Raw genomic sequence first — 18,424 nt, 5'->3', positions numbered from 1 at the left:
AAAATGAGACAAGTTAATGGAAGCTTATAAATACAACAAAAAAGAAAAGAAAGCAAGGCCAAGCTGTAAGCTTCTCTGTCTTAGTGGTCAAGTGGGGTCCAGTGAGGGAGGAGGCTAGTTGGCCGTTCGTGGTCGCGCACAAACAGTGGTTTCTTTTTATGTTTTCTTAGGTAAAACCGACATTAGTAGGAGATTAAGACAACAAATCATGTTTTGTCTTTCGGACATGTACTCACTGTTTTTTACTGCATCGCTTTCGTCAGGAGGAGGGATTTTTTCGTTTTTTTCTCATCGAGTGTCTTCTCAGGTAATTTTAAAATATATTTTTATATGATATGACATATTTAAAGTAATTTAACAAATATTTTTAAAAACATTGGTTATTTACTATTTCAAAACAAAAATAACAAAAACATTAAAAACAAAAATATATTTAATTGAAGATATAAAAATAAATATATCTCTGAAATAATTTTAAAGTAAATTCTTATACTTTCAAAACAAAAGATATATAAAATTTTTAGTCTTTTTAATATTTTGAGCACAATGAAATTGATAAAATCACTCTTAAAATAAATAAGAAATATTATGTTTGTGTCCAAGGGTGTTTTTTTTATTTTCTTTATGTTTTTTTTTTGTGATAACTAAGTTCACTTATAAGTTATTTGGTGATTTAACGAATATAAATATTATTAAAAGAAATTATCATGTGCATGCATTCAACGTGTCAATGCATAGACGACTCTTGCAGAGTTTTTCAGTAATCAAATGTCGTCTTTCACCAAAACTTTTAAATAGTCTTGATGGCCTCTTCATAATTCAACAGCATGTGTGGCTAAAGAGCCTCAAGAGGCATTTTTTTTTTCTCATATTCTCTCTCTTTTCTTTAATTTCAAAGTCAACCCTTCAAATTTTAAAGCAGCCTTTCAAGTAGTTTTTCTTTCAGATTTGGTGTCTATTTTTTTAATTAATATTTTTTAAATGAAAGAATTTATAAAATTAGATTTTTTTTCAATTTTATCATCCTTTAATTTTTCACATGTCATATTTGGTCCCTATTCTTTTAATTGTTATTTGTTTTATTTAAGATGATTTTTAAAACTAAAATTTTCTTGCAATTTCATCATCCTTTGATTTTTTTTTCCGATAAGATTTGATACTCCTTCTTTTTATTATTATTTTTTTAGTAAGTTTTTTAAATTGATATTTTTTCTCGATTTCATCATTCTACGTTAAATTAATTGAGAATTAAGATTGGGCTCAAGTATAAGATTTTACGAGTTGTAAATTTAGAAGATTAACCTAAATTAAGGAGATTCGTTTAAATTTGATTTTTTTTCCTTTTATAAGCTCATGTTTTTTTCAATTTCATCCTTTGACATTTATTTAATTGAAGATTGGGCTATGTTATTTTTTGATTTGCTTTCTATTGGATTTTTCACTCATTTTGAAAATAATTTGAGTTATATTGCCTTTCAACATTGTGTTTTTTGATAATTAAACCTCAAAGGTTATTCAATTTGTTTTTAACGGGGTTACCCTGGTATCACAGCCAAGTTGCAAATTTTATACGCTAACTTGGGTGGACTCGAGTCGGATTTTTTTTACCATTTTTGGATTTATTTTCTTCTTCAACTTCATCCTTTAATATTTTGTTTGCTAGAAATTGAGTTTCAATTTTTTTCTATTTTATTTTTTATGGGATTATCACGTTCTCATTTATTATTTCCTTCATTATGAAATATTTTTCCTTCAACATTTGATTTTTTTAAAAAAAAAATTGATTTGTTATTTCAATTTTATCCTTTTGACATTTGATTGATTAGAAATTAGTCTCCATGTTTTTTTTTGTTTTTTTTCTATTAAGTTATCCCAAATATTATATCCATGATCATAGTGTTAATGGGTTAACATAGTTTGACTTGGGGTTTTTTTGTTACTTTTTTTAAAAAAAGATTTTTTTTAGTTTCTCCTTTCAATATTGGGTTGTTTGATAACTGAACTTTATAATTTTATTCAATTTGCTTTAAGTAAGGTTACTCTAATGTCACAACCAGATTGTATATGTAACGTGTAAACTCAAATGGGCTCAGGTTGATTTTTTTTATCTTTTTTTCATTGTTATTTTATTTCACTGTATTTATTATCGTTGTATTTTTTATTTTTTTTATTAAATTAGTTAAATTTATTAAATTCAATCAAGTTAATGACCTGAAATCTTGATTTTTTTTATAAAACACTTTCATCATTTTAACATCTCTTTTTATGTTGAAAAAAATTAGATTAATGTTAACCACCTATCTATCTAGTAGCGAAAGAATAGAAGGGCATCATTACATCCATGAACAACTGCTAACCCATTTCAATGCCCCCATTTATTAACCCATTTTATGTCAAGTAGTCGGCTTAAGAGATGGGCCAGACTGAGTTTATTATTTTCTATTTCGTTCGAAGTTGGGCGAATGAATTGAATAATATCAACAAAAGGATAAAAGCTTTTGAGATCATTTAAAAAAAGTGTTCACGCACTCGTAGTAAATTAAATAAGTTATTTCAAAATAATGCATATCTCATTTGTATATTACGTGAAATCAAATATGGGTTTATTTATTTAATTAATTGAAAAAAGGAAAAAAAAGAATAAAACCGACTTTCATTTCGATAATTGAAGATTATGTAGCTGAATTATGGTCCTTTTAAGAATTATTGTAAAATTTCAATTATCCTCTTATGTCATGTTTTTAATTAGAGATATCGGTATAGGTGAGTATATCATAATTTTGTAATTAATCGATGTATAAAAAATCATATTGAAATTCTTTGTTTGTTAGATTTAAATTGTTGAATTTAAGCTAAATTGATATGATTTAATATATTAGAAAAAAAACAATAATAACTATAATTTAAGTTCTAATATTTTTTTTTTACTTGTGTGAATTAATAGATCTTCTAGGCATATTATTTTTTGAATTAGTCATCTTCATTTGTAAGAATAGAGTAGACTTAGTTAGACGATCAACAGTCATCCAAATTGTTTTATTACTGTTTTTACCTTTAGATAATCCTGATACAAAATATATTATAATATCTTCTCATTTTCATTCTAGAAATTGAAAAGGGGTGTAATTTTCCTGAAGGTTTCTGATGCTCTATTTTCACTTACTGACACGCGTATTTTTTCATAAACTTTGTTACTTCTCGCTTCATATGTTAGGCCACCAATAATACTCTTTCGAATCCCTATACATCTTAGTGTTTTCAGGGTGAATTGTAAGAGTGTTTGACAGTGTGGTAGCGGTTGCTTTTCAAATAATTTTTTGTGCCGAAATGCATGACAATGATATTTTTTTCATTTTTAAAAAATCATTTTTGACATCGGCACATCAAAACAATCCAAAATATACAAACCATATTAAATTTTAGCAAAAAAAAAATTGAATTTTTTGGGAACGCGATTTGCACTGCGTTCCCAAACGCATTCTAAATCTAGATTCATAGGCTTTTTTAAAAATTTCTATTTTAATGCCTTATTATTCAATAGATAAATTTGTCTTCCTATCGCCAAGATTCCATTTTCTAAAGTTGAAAAGGTGTTTAATATTCTGAGTTCACTCTAAGTCTCATCTTCTTCACTTTAGTATCCTTTTATTAGGCCTCTAGAATCTTATCCCATAACATTAATAGCACTGTGATTTGTGCCAATAAAGATATTCTAGGAGCCACATATAGTTGTGTCCTTACTTTTTCTAACTTCATAAGTTTATTTCGATTCTAAAGTGGTAAATTACCAACCATAGCTTTGTCCTTCCATCTTAAAGCATCAATTACCATGTTTGTTTTTCTTAAATGATAGTCAATGATGCAATTATGGTTTTTAATTAACTCCACTCATCTTTTTTTGTGTATATTTAACTCTTTCTGTGACATTAAGTACTTTAAAATCTTATGATTAATGAAAATTTGCACTTGAGTCCTATATAAATAATGTCTCAAAACTCTTAGAAAAAACATCATAGTTGCTAATTTCAGGTTATGCACTAAATAATTCACTTCATGTTGCTTCAATTGTCTCAAAGCATATACAATTACCTTCCATATTGCATTAGTATATAACCAAGACCCTTTTTCCAAAAGCATCGTTATACACAACAAGTCCCTCTTATCCTGCAAAAAGAGTCAATATTGGGGTCGTAGTTAATCTTTTCTTCAATTCTTAAAAGCTATCTTTACACTCTTTTGATCATTCAAATTTAACTTCTTTTTGGGTTAGTCGTGTCATTGGAGAGGCTATGGTAGAAAATCCTTCTATAAACCTTTGATAATACCATATTAATACAAGAAAGCTATGAATTTTAATCAAATTCGTAGGTCTTTCCTGCTTCAAAATAGCTTCTAATTTCCTCGGGTCTATATATATACCCTCAATTGATACAACTTGTCCTAAAAATACAATTTTATCTAGCCAAAACTCACATCTATCCAACTTCACATATAATTGAATTTTCTTAGAACTTGTAGCACATTTCTCAATTGATGTTCATGCTCTGCTTGCGAATCAGAATAGATCAAAATATCATCGATGAACACCACCATATATTTATCCAAGTATGGTCGATAAACTTGGTTTATTAGATTCATAAACATTACATAAGCATTTATCAATTTAAAAGACATCACCAAGAATTTAAAATGCTCGTAACGAGTTTTAAAAGTAGTTTGTTGTACATCCTGCTCTCTTATTCTTAATTGATGATATTCTGACCTCAAGTCTATTTTTTATAACACGTAAACTCCCTTTAAATGATCAAATAGATCATCAATTGATGAAAGTGAATACTTGTTTTTCATTATCACTTTATTTAGTTGTCTGTAATCTATACAGAGCTAAAATGTCTCATCCTTCTTTTTCACAAATAATACAGGAGCTTTTCAAGGTGAATTGTTAGGTTGGATAAATCTTTTATCCAGCAATTTCTGAAGTTGTAATTTCAAATCCGCTAACTCCACTGGGGCCATCCTATACGGGAGGGACTGAGAGATAGGTATTATTCCTGGTAACACCTCTATGGAGACTTCAATATCTTGTACATGAGACTTTAATATCTTGTATAGGAGGTAATCTTGGTAATTCCCCAAGAAAAACATCTGGAAACTCTCTCAATATTGAGATATTATTCAACTTTGTACTTTTCTTTTTAGTGTCCGCAACATATGCCAAATAAGCAATGCACCTCTTTCTCATTAATCTCCTTGTAGTCATTATTGATATAATATAATTCAGCACAACACGTTTCTTGCCCCTAAACTCCATTTCATTCATACTTGGTACCTTAAAGGTTAATGTCTTAGTAAAGCAAACCATACTAGCCCGATGCATGCTTAACCAATCAATTCCTAGTATTTCGTCAAAATCATCCATCTATAATGGCACCATATTTGCTTTCATGCACTAACCCCTAACTAGTATAATACACTCCTTATACATATCATTTATATCTATCATTTCTCCTAAATGTGTACTAATATCTAGTCCCTTGTTCAATTCACATTTAGTTATATTTTGTTGAATAATAAATTTATATGATATAAAGGAGTGTGTGGCTCTAAGATCTAATAAAAAAATCTATTTTTTAGTGAATTGAGTGTTATTATACTTGTCATTACATCTAGTGAGGCCTTGACATCATCTTGATTTTCATTATAAACTCTCTTATGGGTCATATGCCCTTAAACTTGAGGTCGACCCCTACTAGTGCTTGCTCCTAATTGAGTAGGCCTCAATGAATCCCTCCTCAACCTGTCTATAGTAATAGATTATTGTTGGCTCTAGACTAAGGTTTGATTTGGACAATTACTTCTAAAATGTCCTAGTTCATCATACAAGGAACACCTATTTTCTAGGCTTTTGCAATCCCTTCAATAGTGCCCTTCCTGCTAGTAAATAAAACACCTTCTTATTGTCACCTTACAATCCCCAGAATGTGCTCTATTACAAATATCATATTTTGGGAAAACAACTAATCCATGAGCGGTGGTTCTAAATAAACTCCATTCTCGATATGTCCCTACACTATTTTTCCCATTTGGAATGCTCCTCTACTAGTTTAAGAAAACCTGTTAAATGGTACTCCTAGGGAAAAGTTTATCCATCTTCTAAATGATTATCCATGCAACTTTTCACCACCCTTTATCTTATTTAGAAGCAGTGGTTTACCTGTGTAAGACGTAAGCTCTTTTTTCTTCCATACATTTTATTTTTCATGTTTATCTATTTTTTGTTGCTCTTCATCAAACACTGCCTCGAAATAGCAGGCAACCTCAATCAATTCCTTAGTTATCCTTAATAAAAAAAAAAATGACTAACTCTTTTCTAAGCTCATTTCTCAACCTTTCAACCTGATGTTTCTCAGGGGAACCAAAATAGAAGCAAAAATTAGAAGATTCTAGAATAATCTTTTATACTCCAATATTGTCATACTACCCTGACTAAGAGTAAGAAACCCATACTCCTTACTCATGTGATGCTGCCAAGAGTAGTACCTGGTTTCAAACTTAGTCTAAAAGTCCATCAACGATAACACTTTCATGGTTTTTCTCTCTCACATAATCGCCCACCATAAATATGCACTATCAAAGAGTAGTCATATCATATAGTTGACCTATACTTCCTCTATATAGAAATCTGAGTGGGAGATTTTCATACCTTCTAGAGCCAATGTCTGGCTACCTCTACATCATTTTCTTCTATGAATGGGACAAATCTTATCTCTCTCATATTCTTTATTTAGTTCACTAAAGTAAAGGTATTTTCTCTGCTTGCGACATTTGTTACTCTTGTCATACCCAATATAATAGCCTTATAATTTGCTTTAAAGTGTAAGATCCTGATATGATATAGATGCTCTTGGTGGCGTTATAGATAATGGCCCATTGGATTGTCCCATCCTGTTGGATGCCTCAAATTATGGCATCCGTGATGGCAATGATGGGGAGATATCTCTGGGGGTAACAGACTCCCCCTAGACTAATTATGATGGCACAACTGATGAATGAGATGTAGTATCTCCTAAGGGATCTCCCATGTGATCCTTTCTACTATTAATAAAAGATGGGTCTGATCGAGTTACCCTTCTAGTATGAACCATTCTGTAATAAGCATTGACTACTTATTAGTAAAACCACTTTTTAATCACACGAGTCTACTGAATCACATCTAGATGCTCTAATATCGATTGTAACATCCTTAAATTTTCAATGCATTTATAGTGATTTAACAATATCATATACATAAAACAATGTAATTTTTCTCTTACCTTTATCTTACTCTAATATCCAATGGTGTACATATTATATTTCAATGTGAGTCCTACGGTAAATGGAATGTCATGATATATATACATGTTTAAATTTTGGATTGTTTTCATTAGATTATTAATTTCAACACTTAGGTCCCTTGTATCCAAACATAACATTAAATCTTATCCCAAATGAATTTTAATATCAAGGTTGACACTTGCAACACATTTCATATGCATTGCAACCTACCAATGGTTTATCATTACAAAAGGGTAGAGGTTTTTCTATATAGGACCCTACCTAAAATTTCATCATGTTATTTCTTGCATAAAACCACTTTACAAGATAACCTTATCACCACGTAGGTAGCCTCAAATATACCCCTATATAATTTTTGCATTTCTCTAATTAATGATCTTGCAACATATTCTTAAAACAATTCTTAACACTTCATAACAGTTCTATAATAATTGTATAATCCCTAATTTAATTACATATATGACATTTAATATATTATAAATTCCTTAAAGAGCATGAAAATGATTATTAAGAGTCTTATTACATCAAACTTACATATATGAGATTTATACCTATAACAAAACTAGTGAATTAAAGGACAAAGTCAATGTTGTTTAAGAGATTAGAATGAACCTGTAACGTATATAACAATAAATGAAATATTGAATAGTCACTTACACATTTCATAAATAAAAAGATTAACACCCGTAATTATATTAAGAACCCTTAAAAATTACATTATCCCACATAAATGAAATATCCTTAATTTTTCTTCTAAAATTTTCAAATAAATTATAACAGCAAATAATATATTTATCCTCATCTAGTTGACCGACTTAGATATTCATTTAATCAAGTTCCTATCTAATTTAACTATCATATCTTATTATTTTTCAATTCATTAATTTAGTCCTTGTCCCAAACAGATGACTTATTTATTTTCATTCATTCATCCAAGTCCCCATTGTTATGGTGAACTTATTCTTCATTTAATCAAGCCCATGTCCAAATGGCTGACTTAATCTCCATTTAAATTGAGTTCATGTCCAAATGACTCACTTATTTATCATTTAAATCAAGTTTCTGTCCAGATACCTCACTTATTTTTTCATTTAAATCAAGTCCTCATCCAAACAGCTGACTTATTTTTTTTAAAAATCAATCCATTTCCTAAAAGCTCCTATATGGCCAACCCTAGGTGTGCCATTTCCCCTTGATTTAATATACTTATTTATTTTTATGAAAAACCTGCAGTATTTAATTCAAAAGCTTTTTAGTTATTAAATAAATAATAATAATAATAATCTTGTGAATAATCAAATCATTTTAGTTAAAATTTTCTTATGAGAATATCAAGTGCTAGCGCGAATAAAGTTAAGTTATCATTTTAGTGCTCCTCGCGAGACATAAGTCTTTGAAGTTACTAGATTATTGATCGGCGCTATGTTGCGAGTTGTACTATTTTTTTATTATAAAAAAATATTTGACATAGCTAATGTTTTTTAGCAGGAAAAAAAAATCAAATTATGTGGATTTGAATAGAAGTGACCTAATCGATTTGATTAGTCCAAATGCAACCTGGACAACCTAGATTAACCTTCCAAATTAGTAACTTAGGTCACGAAACCATGATAACCATTATATAAAGCAAATCAAAATAAATTATAAAGTTCAATTCTTAATCAACCCAACGTTGAAAGATGAAATTGAAAAAAATAATTATTAAAAAATGACAAAAAAACCAGTCAAAATCAACCCGAATTAACTTGCCAAATTCATGACTCAAGTCATGAGATCAAGATAACCCCATAGAAAATAAATCAAAATAAATTATGAAGCCTAATTCTCAATCAACCTATTATTGAATGATAAAATTGAAAAAAAATTAATTTTAAAAAAATGACACAAGAAAATGAACTGGGTCAACTCGAATTAACCCATCAAACTCATAACTCAAATAATGAAATTAAGATAATCTCATAGAAAGTAAATAAAAAAAACAAGCCGACTCAATCTAGTTAATTTGTCAAGCCTGCAACCAGGATCATGAGATTAAAATAACCTTATATAAAATAAATCCAACAAATTATGAAGTCAAATTCCCAATAAATCCATTTTGAACGATGAAATTAAAAACAATATATAAAAGAGGACATAATAAAACAATCTAAGTCTAATCGGGTTAACTCGCAAAGTCCTTAACCTAGGTTATGAGATAAAAATAATCTTATAGAAAACAATTGACAAAGAACAATTCCTAACCAAGCAATTGTTGAAAATGTTGAAGGATAAAATTGAAAAAAATACCAATTAAAAAACGAGACAAAAAAAATCAAGTTAATCGAGTTAACTCGTCAAACCCGTGACATGGATCATAAGATTAAAATAAATATATATAAAGCAAATCATAATAAATTATGAAATCTAATTTCTAATAAACTAAATATTAAAGCATAAAATTAGGGGAAAAGGCATAGACTTAAAGAAATTTTTTTAAAAAAATACTATTACAATTACAATGAATACATCACCTCTCTTAATTTATAGAGTAAGAGTAAAAGAAGACAATGCAGAGTGTAAAAAAACAAAAACCTTTTATTTTATCCTTGTATCATCTCGTCAGTTTATACTATATTTAAAACACTAGAAATTTTATTTTTTTTCATCTCCATTTCACTATATCACGCATACTTTACTTATTCAATCATTTTTCAAATCTTTTTCCTTTCATAATATGAAAGTAAAAAAATATTAATTTAGTAAAAAATCCCTTATGTTGATTTCTTATGTTGATTTCTAAAAACAATATTGATTAAAAAAATTTTGTATTACTTTGGTTATTTAATCTTTTTATTGATACACATTACCAAAAAAAAATTATAAATCTATTTCGTTTTATTAATTTTCTTTGATATTCATAAAGAAGATTTTGTAATACAATTATATATGAAACAAATATTTGACAAAAACTTATATTTAAAAAGAAAGGAACATATAAAAAAAATCAAGATCCGATATCAAACCAAGCTCATGAGTTGGTGGTTTAGGTAATGTTTAGAAACACAGTTGAAGCTGTATTTTTAAAAAATTAAATTATTTTTAATATTTTTATATTATTTTGATGTGTTGATGTTAAAAAAAATTATTTTAAAATAAAAAAAATTATGTTAATATATTTTTAAATAAAAAATATTTTAAACCGTAATCTTTATTATATTTTCAAATACCTTGAAGGATCAATACTAGGCACACCAGAGTTGAGACATATGGGAAGCAGCCAAGGGTTGAAATTCAAATAAGGTGGACAAAGAGTTATCAAATATTGTCTTTACCAATGAGTTTCGATGGTTTTTGTAGAGATATGGTGGATTCCATAGAGAATAATTGGGTGTCATGTGCAATCGTATTTCTACCCTTTCTTTCTTAATGAAATGAAAAAAAAATATATGAAAACTCTCCCCCACACCCACATTTTTAGCATACAACTCAACATAAATAGTCAGTTTTAGAGTTTGTAAATCCAAAACTTCAAATTTATATATCTTCCAAATGTTAAAATTGCATAATTTAGATATGGATAAATTACTAAAAACATTTTACATTTTAAATTCTATAGCTTATTTCCTATATAGTGTAATAGCTATTTGATACTTGTTACGTCGTGGGTTAGACATTTTTTTCTATAAAAAAAAATTAAATATGCAAGCTTTTTAATGTGTATATAAAAAATTATGAGTATAAATTTAAAAACTTATATATATACATAATCTAATAAATCATGAACTATGTGTGTTAAAAATAAAATAAAAAATCATTAACAATAACTAAAGATGAAAATGAAAGAATTGATGTGTGTGTGTGTGTGTATTTGATATTACAACATGGTCGTTTCACTTAGTTGTGTTGAATGATTTTGTCTACCAAAATCAATTTTTTTTAATTAAATGATAATAGAAATAGATACACATAAAATTAATTAAATAAAATATTATGTAAGTTTACACATATTAGAAATATTATGCAAAAGTAAATATTTTTGTATTTATATAAAACATAAAAAATATTATAGATGAACTAGAATCATCTATTTAAAAATTAAATGCATACAAAATAACTAAAAAAATAATTGACATTTAAAAGAGGTTTTATAAACACAATAAAAGAGTGAAGAGATATTAATTTAAAAACAAACAAATAAATAATTTTGAAAAAATTCATATAAAAAAATCACCAATTAAAAAAATTTTAGAAAAAAAAGTGAGGAAAAGGTCAGGCGCTGCTGAACTTGACAAGTAAGATCAACTCGTTTGGCCCATTTCATAAGGGTCTACACTTGAGCCCTTAATATTTTCTTTATTATAGCATATCATCTGTCCTTTTTTAAAAAAAAAAATTAACTCAGAAGACGTGTCATTTGCTAAGGCAAAAGACGTGTTGTCTGATTTTCCTCAAATCTTAGCCAATGTGGTGGCCGAAAAACTGAGGTTGAAGGTTTTCTTACCTAAAAATCAATTTTCAAATCATTGTTTTATCAAAAACACTTGAGCACTTTTGTAAATCTTTCCATGGCCTCAAAGAAACCCAAAAAACCATTCCCTAAAATCAACCCAAAACTAAAAATCTTACTAAGCTTAAATTTAATTTTTAAGCACTTTCAAAGTAAAAAAAACACACTTAAGCCGAACTCTCCTTATTAAATGGAACTAGTTGGCACAAAGATTAATTATTTTAGTGGTTGAAATCGGTACCAACAACATTTTTATCTCTAACACCGAGATCAGACGGCCCTCTCTCTTCTCTCTGAAACCAAAAACTAAAAAATAACAAAAATAAACTTTTGTATCAAAATTGAAATGAAAAAATATTGAAGGGCCAAATATTTATAATTTATAAAGTTTGAGGATTAAATTAAACTTTTTATATGAACTTTGAAACCATCATCCATTTATGGCACATTTTCTACTTTGATCCCTATCTTTTAATTTTGTTATTAGTCAACAAATTTAATTCAATTATTCTTGAATTTAGCCTAAAAAGAATGCAATCACGCAAAAAAAATAATTTAAAAGTCAAATTAATTTAAAAAAAACAGTTAGCCCATGGTAAAATATGATAGGATAAATAGTGTGTATATAGAGTGTTTTAGCCATACCGTTTAGCTTTTAAGACCTGTTTAGGATTGTAGTAGTGGTTGCAGTTCAAATTGTTTTTTGTTTAGAAATACATCAAGATAATATTTTTTATTTTTTTTAAGTATTTTTTATATCAACACTTCAAAATGATTCAAAAACACTAAAAAAATATTAATTTTAAGCAAAAAAAATTCAAAATTTTTAGGAACATGAATTAAACCGCGTTCACAAACATAGCCTTAATATATAATGTATAATTTCACTCACCCTATTTTTTAAATCCACTACAGTTAGAAAACATTTTTATGAATACATTGATGATTTGTTACTAAGAATACAAAACATGTACATTGTACAAATAAAAACATTATAAGACTAGCATAAAAAAGGTCAATCAAGCTGTTAAACAAACGACAATTATAAAAAGCAGGCATTGGCTGGACACATGAGAGGAGTGAGCAATTTAACAGCAATGACTATCAAAATTTAACCAAAAATCTAAAAAATTTCACTTGATGGATTTTTCAAACCTGCCTAAATCGAATTCATTATCATGACAAAAAGCTGACACACTCTCCCCAAAATTGTTCACAATCAGCCACCAGGTGCAACATGGTACTTGCTACTATGTGGCCGCAATGCTAATCTTGCGGCAGCCATTCCCGGTGGTCAAGGAGAGACATGATCAACTGGAAAATGTCAAATCCTAATTGGCTCAACCCAATGATGTATTACCATGGTCAGATCCGCAAGATCCATTCTCAAATGCTGACTGGACCTCGGATCATCAATATTTACCATATAATGAACCAAATGGGATCTAGCAAAACTATGTGACAGACCTAAAACCATTCGACTCATTGGTATAATTTGATAAATAACAAGAGCAGCAGTAAGTCTTGTAAAAACAGCAAATCCTTTTATGTTTTTACACGGCCAAAATACCAAGGTTAATTCAGGAATAATCATAAAGTGATAAGCTTTTGTCATCTGACACACTTGCAAGCCGGCCTGCACGGGGACTAGGACCACCTGGTGGTCGAAATGTCACTCCCCAAACTTGATCTACATGGTTGCTCATTGTCTGCACAGCAGCCCGCATGCTGAGATCCCATAGCCTTACAGTTTTGTCACTTGAGCCTGTTGCGATAGCTGCTCCATCCGGGCTTGCATCAACACTTAATACCCAGCTTGCATGACCTGACAAGGCTGCTATCATGCTCTTCCCCTCAGCATCATACATGTGCACATGGGCATCATCCGATGCAGAAAAGAGCACCCGTGGATCAGCAGGGGAATACACAAGAGACCGCACAGGCATGAAGTGGCCTTCTAGATGGTGTAAGAATTTGGCTCGAGCCACATCAAAAACAGAAATAGTGCCATCCATGGAGCCACAAGCAACCCGTTTTCCATCAGGACTCCATGCCACTGATAGTACAAACTTTTTGCTGCTATTCTTATCGGTGGGCTTGGGTCCTTCTTGACGGGGAATCGACAGGGTAGCAATCAACTTCCATTTTTCTGTATCCCAAAGCTGGACTGATGCACTACCACCACCAGCAACTGCTAGAGTGGTACCCTATAGGTAAAGCTATGGTTAGCACTGGTTAAATTCAAACATAAAAATGTGACAATTTCCAATTTTCTACTTCAATTACAAAGTATCTATGTATGGAGAGCCAACATTGGCAATTTGGTTGAACTATGCCTCATACCTTCTAACTCATACTGATGAGGTTATTTTTTTTTGGAATGACAATATTAAAGACAGGTTCTACATGTAGACAATTCCAACCAGCCTTGAAAGAGTACAGAAACTCTAAAAATAAAAATACAAATTTGTATGCAGACACAATGATAACAGAAGAAGAGTGGAGCTTGATGGGGATAAAATTGCAGAGTATGGCTGTTCATAAGTAAATTAACCCAAAAGAAGTTTAGAATGATTGGGATTGCTGTGCTCACTGTGGCATGCATTCTTCAAAATTAAAAACTCAATAAATTGTGTCATTTCAACTTAGGCCTCAAGAAAAAAGAAAAAAAATAGAAAAAACTTAGATCAGAGCACGATTTATTGCAATTTAATGGGACAAGGAAGCATGAGCTGCTACATTAAAGGTATCATAACAGTTTAATTTAGCTTCAATTGTACTTAAATAGGTAATCAAACCAAGTTAATTATGTGCTTCATAAACATGAAAAGCAATGAGGCAAGTGAAATTAGCCAATATACTAAGGAGGGGGAAGGAGGGGGAAATCGAAGAATTATAAGCAGAAAACACCCTTTTGATGCTATGAAGGGATTAGAATCAATTTATGGGAATTTGATTTGAATTCCTGTAACAAAAAAACCTTAAACATCAACAAATATGTCACACTGAATTACTAAGTTCATATAACATCGCTACCTAAATGATCTACTTTAATAGGTAGTTTGTTATGTACACCACACTACACTCCATCAATGCCTATTGTGTAATGGATGGCTGTGATATCAACCCCCACATCCTCATCCAATAATTTAATCCACAAGAAAAGAACATTGCAAACTATCTAACTAATTGAACTCACCGAAGGAGATTGATTGCTCATGATTTTTTTTTCCATGAACGTGAAATGCATTAAAATAAATCCTTTCGGTAAAAGATGGTACACAAGTAAAGTCCCAGCGATTTTAAAGAAAACCATGAGCTATTTACAGATCCCAAAATGGATGATGCTTGAAGAATTTTATACCAAGTAGCACTAAGCAGGTGATCAGCATTAATGTATTCTACTGAAGTTCAAGAAGCTCTTCATCTCTCTCTCTGTTTATTGTATGGCACAGATGCGTCCTTTGCCTCTGCAAATGCTATCTTTAAAAAAATCTTTTTCTAGAGATAGACCTATTTCTAATGAATGCATATCTTTATATTTACACTGTCACAAGTTTGCAAAAAAATTCTTGAAAAAAGAAAAAGAAATTAACTTTCCAAGATAACCACTCTCAAAACGCAAATAGGCTAACAATCTTTGGGAAATGAAAAAAGCACATAGAAGGGAAACAAAAGTGCTAGGTGGGAAATACTTTCACCTAATTAATTAACGGCTAATTTGGCAGATCACCTTCTCAGACGTAAGCAGCCCATTCGTTTATATGGCTTCTATGTTGCCAGCATTAATAGAGCAGGCAACACTTCCAGTTCGTGCAACCATAAAATCGATCAAATTACGGAAAATAAGTAAAACAATCTATCTAATTAACAGAATTCTCCAAAACATACTATTCTTTTTATATAAGCCAGGCCATCTCATCTCTACTGTGCAAATATACAAAAACTTAAAAATGAAAATCAAAAGAAAAAGAAAAAGAAAAAGAAACAAAATTACCTTGGGATCGAACTTCATTTGCCAAACTTCAGAAGGAGGAGCTTCAAGAGTAGCAATGCTTGTGTTGGAGTCCACATCGAACACTCGAACGAAGCTATCGAGAGATGCCGACGCGGCGATGGACCCGGAAGGATGCGCTGCAACCGAAACGACGCCGAGGCAGTGACCAGTGTTGGTGCGCTCCAGGGTGAGCTCGTCAGGCTTCCAAAGCTTCACTGTCTCGTCGAGGGAGCCAGTCATTAGAAGAGCGGGACGGGTCTCGGTGGCCGGGATCCATGTGGCTGCCCATACCGACTCGTCGTGAGCATTCTCTATTGATTTTAGACCTGCTAGTTTCATTTTCCTTTATGTTTGGAGAGGAGCTGAGATGAACCCTAGTCGTAGTCGTGAAGTGAGGGTTTCTTTGCAAGTTTTGGGATGGTGATAATTTTTCGGAGAGGAAACGTCACGTCACTAACTAGAAAAAGCAGAGACAGCCTGTTATTTTGGGGGAGAAAAAGGCCCTTGTTATGTAAAAGTATTTTCGCTTATTGGCATCTAAAATTAAAAAAAAAAATATTCAAAAAGCACATCTATACAAAATATTGGTAAAATAACAGTTTTGTACTTCCAAATACAACTTGTAAATAAGTTATAATTGGAAACATAATATTTGATAAATATCAATGGAGACTAACAAACCAAATTATTCTGATTTAAAATTCTAAATAATATATATTTTATTTATTAAACTGTAACTAACCTCTAATCCTAATTAATATCTAAACCTTATTATCCACTTACCCTAACTATCATAAGCAACAAAAAAAACTCATTTAACCCTAATACAAACCCTAAACGCTTATAAATTCTAATTCAAAATCTAAACCTTAACCCTAACTAGTATAAGTTCCTTGATCATTAAATATTTATTCTAAATTAAAATCCTAAATAATACATATTTTATCTATTAAACTCTAACTAACCTTATAACTAACATGAATGATAAAAAAAAACTTGTTTAACCCAAATACAAACCCTAAATGCTTATTAATTCTAATTCAACCCCTAAAATTGAACCCTAACTAATGTAAGTTCCTTAACCATTAAATATTAACCATAATCCAAACCCTAAACATTAACTTTAGTACAAACTATAAACTCTAATTCTTAATTTTTTAACCGTTAATCACAAAAATTAATTCTAATTCAAACCTTTATCCCCTAACCCTATAATCTTTAACATCAAAAAACAAAAAACTAACCCTAACTAATATTAACCGTAATCCAAACATCAAATTTTAAGACTCCAAACCCTTAATAAAATCATTAGAAATATAATAATTAACTATATTATTTAAGAAATAACACAACCACACATTAATATAATGTATTACATTACATAATCCATTATATTTGAATCAAACATACCATTAGATATTAAAAAAGGTAAGAAAATGAGAGTCTTGTTAAATAATGTCATATTTTGCCAAAAATCCATGAACACAAGACTTTTTGATAGACGGTAATGCAATTTGATCCTCTAAAGAAACCTAACTCTATCATTTGCAGGGATTTGTAAAATATTATTTGCGTCAGCAATATCCATCGGCTCTTTGAACCTTTTCTGGTTATGATTTCTTTAATTACTAGAAACAACTCATTGATATATATATATATATATATATATATATATATATATATATATATATAGGTTTTTTCAAATAAATAATTTGATATTTGAAAAAAGATTAATAAAAATTTATCACATAATTATTTGAAAAAATAGAAAGTAGAGAATATACGAAACAAAAGTATATAATGTTATTTATCCATAAATGCTAAGTCTAAACCTAGTGCCATTGTTTTCTTCTTCACTTTTATATTTAAAAATTTGCATGTTTTAAAATATTATATTTATTAGAAATAATATTTATATTAATTTCAAATCAAATTTTTATCGAGTCAAATCAAGATAGATCCATAATTGATCTATTTAATAAAAGGGTTAATAAATTCATATTATTATTGAATTTATATTATAAAAATTATATACTAGCTCTATTTAATTACATCAAATTTGGATTAGATTCGGATCAAGATTCAATCCATTGATATTACAAGTTAAGATAATAATTAAGTTTATATGGAAAGAAGTTTAATTGAGTTAATTAAAAGGGGTAAGAATTTAATAATTTTAAACGGGAAAGCTATTGTAATTTATATTTTAGTTAATTAAGTTTATATGAATTAAAATTCCATTTTTAGTCATAAGCTAACAAGATTTTAAAGGTAATTTAATTGAATCAAATATTCCGACATCGCCATTAAATATAACTATGGATTAAGGTTAAGGTTAATGTTTTGTTTGGTTGGAGGTGAATGAAGGGTAAATTTTACCTTTATGAAATTTATGTTAGTTTGCTATGATTTTTTTGGCAACGGGAATTTTAAGGATGGTGTTATTCCTCCTATGCTTTCCTTAGAAGGTAAATCTTTACCCTTAAAGAAATACAAACACACACGATCTATATGAGATAGCATGTTCGGGGATTGCCGCGGGCTTATAAAAAAAATATATTTGATAGTGTTATAATTATAAATCAGTGCTAGATAAGTAATAGAAA

The 18,424-nt window shown here is 29.6% G+C and overlaps 1 protein-coding gene across 1 annotated transcript; it reads right to left on the bottom strand.

Annotated features, from left to right (window-relative positions):
• Positions 1-13,280: 13,280 nt before the first annotated feature.
• On the bottom strand, positions 13,281-16,303 carry LOC133688011 (WD repeat-containing protein VIP3). Its single transcript, XM_062107379.1, has 2 exons — positions 15,819-16,303; positions 13,281-14,028 (listed from the first exon to the last, which is right to left on the bottom strand). Exons 1-2 carry the CDS (start codon positions 16,155-16,157, stop codon positions 13,402-13,404), a joined length of 966 nt encoding a protein of 321 aa, XP_061963363.1. The 5' UTR covers positions 16,158-16,303; the 3' UTR covers positions 13,281-13,401.
• Positions 16,304-18,424: the final 2,121 nt, after the last annotated feature.

The sequence above is a fragment of the Populus nigra genome, chromosome 3, assembly GCF_951802175.1.
Source record: "Populus nigra chromosome 3, ddPopNigr1.1, whole genome shotgun sequence".
In the NCBI taxonomy this organism is placed as follows: Eukaryota; Viridiplantae; Streptophyta; class Magnoliopsida; order Malpighiales; family Salicaceae; genus Populus; species Populus nigra.
The sequence above is the reverse complement of the archived record's forward strand: the minus strand, read 5'-3'. Positions and strand labels throughout refer to the sequence as shown.

What these genes read in the sequence shown, in the direction of transcription:
- LOC133688011 (XM_062107379.1), bottom strand. Translation starts at nt 16,157, where the DNA reads ATGAAACTAGCAGGTCTAAAATCAATAGAGAATGCTCACGACGAGTCG. An exon ending in AAATGAAGTTCGATCCCAAG is followed by an intron (nt 14,029 to 15,818) that starts GTAATTTTGTTT and finishes CTTTACCTATAG; the next exon opens with GGTACCACTCTAGCAGTTGC.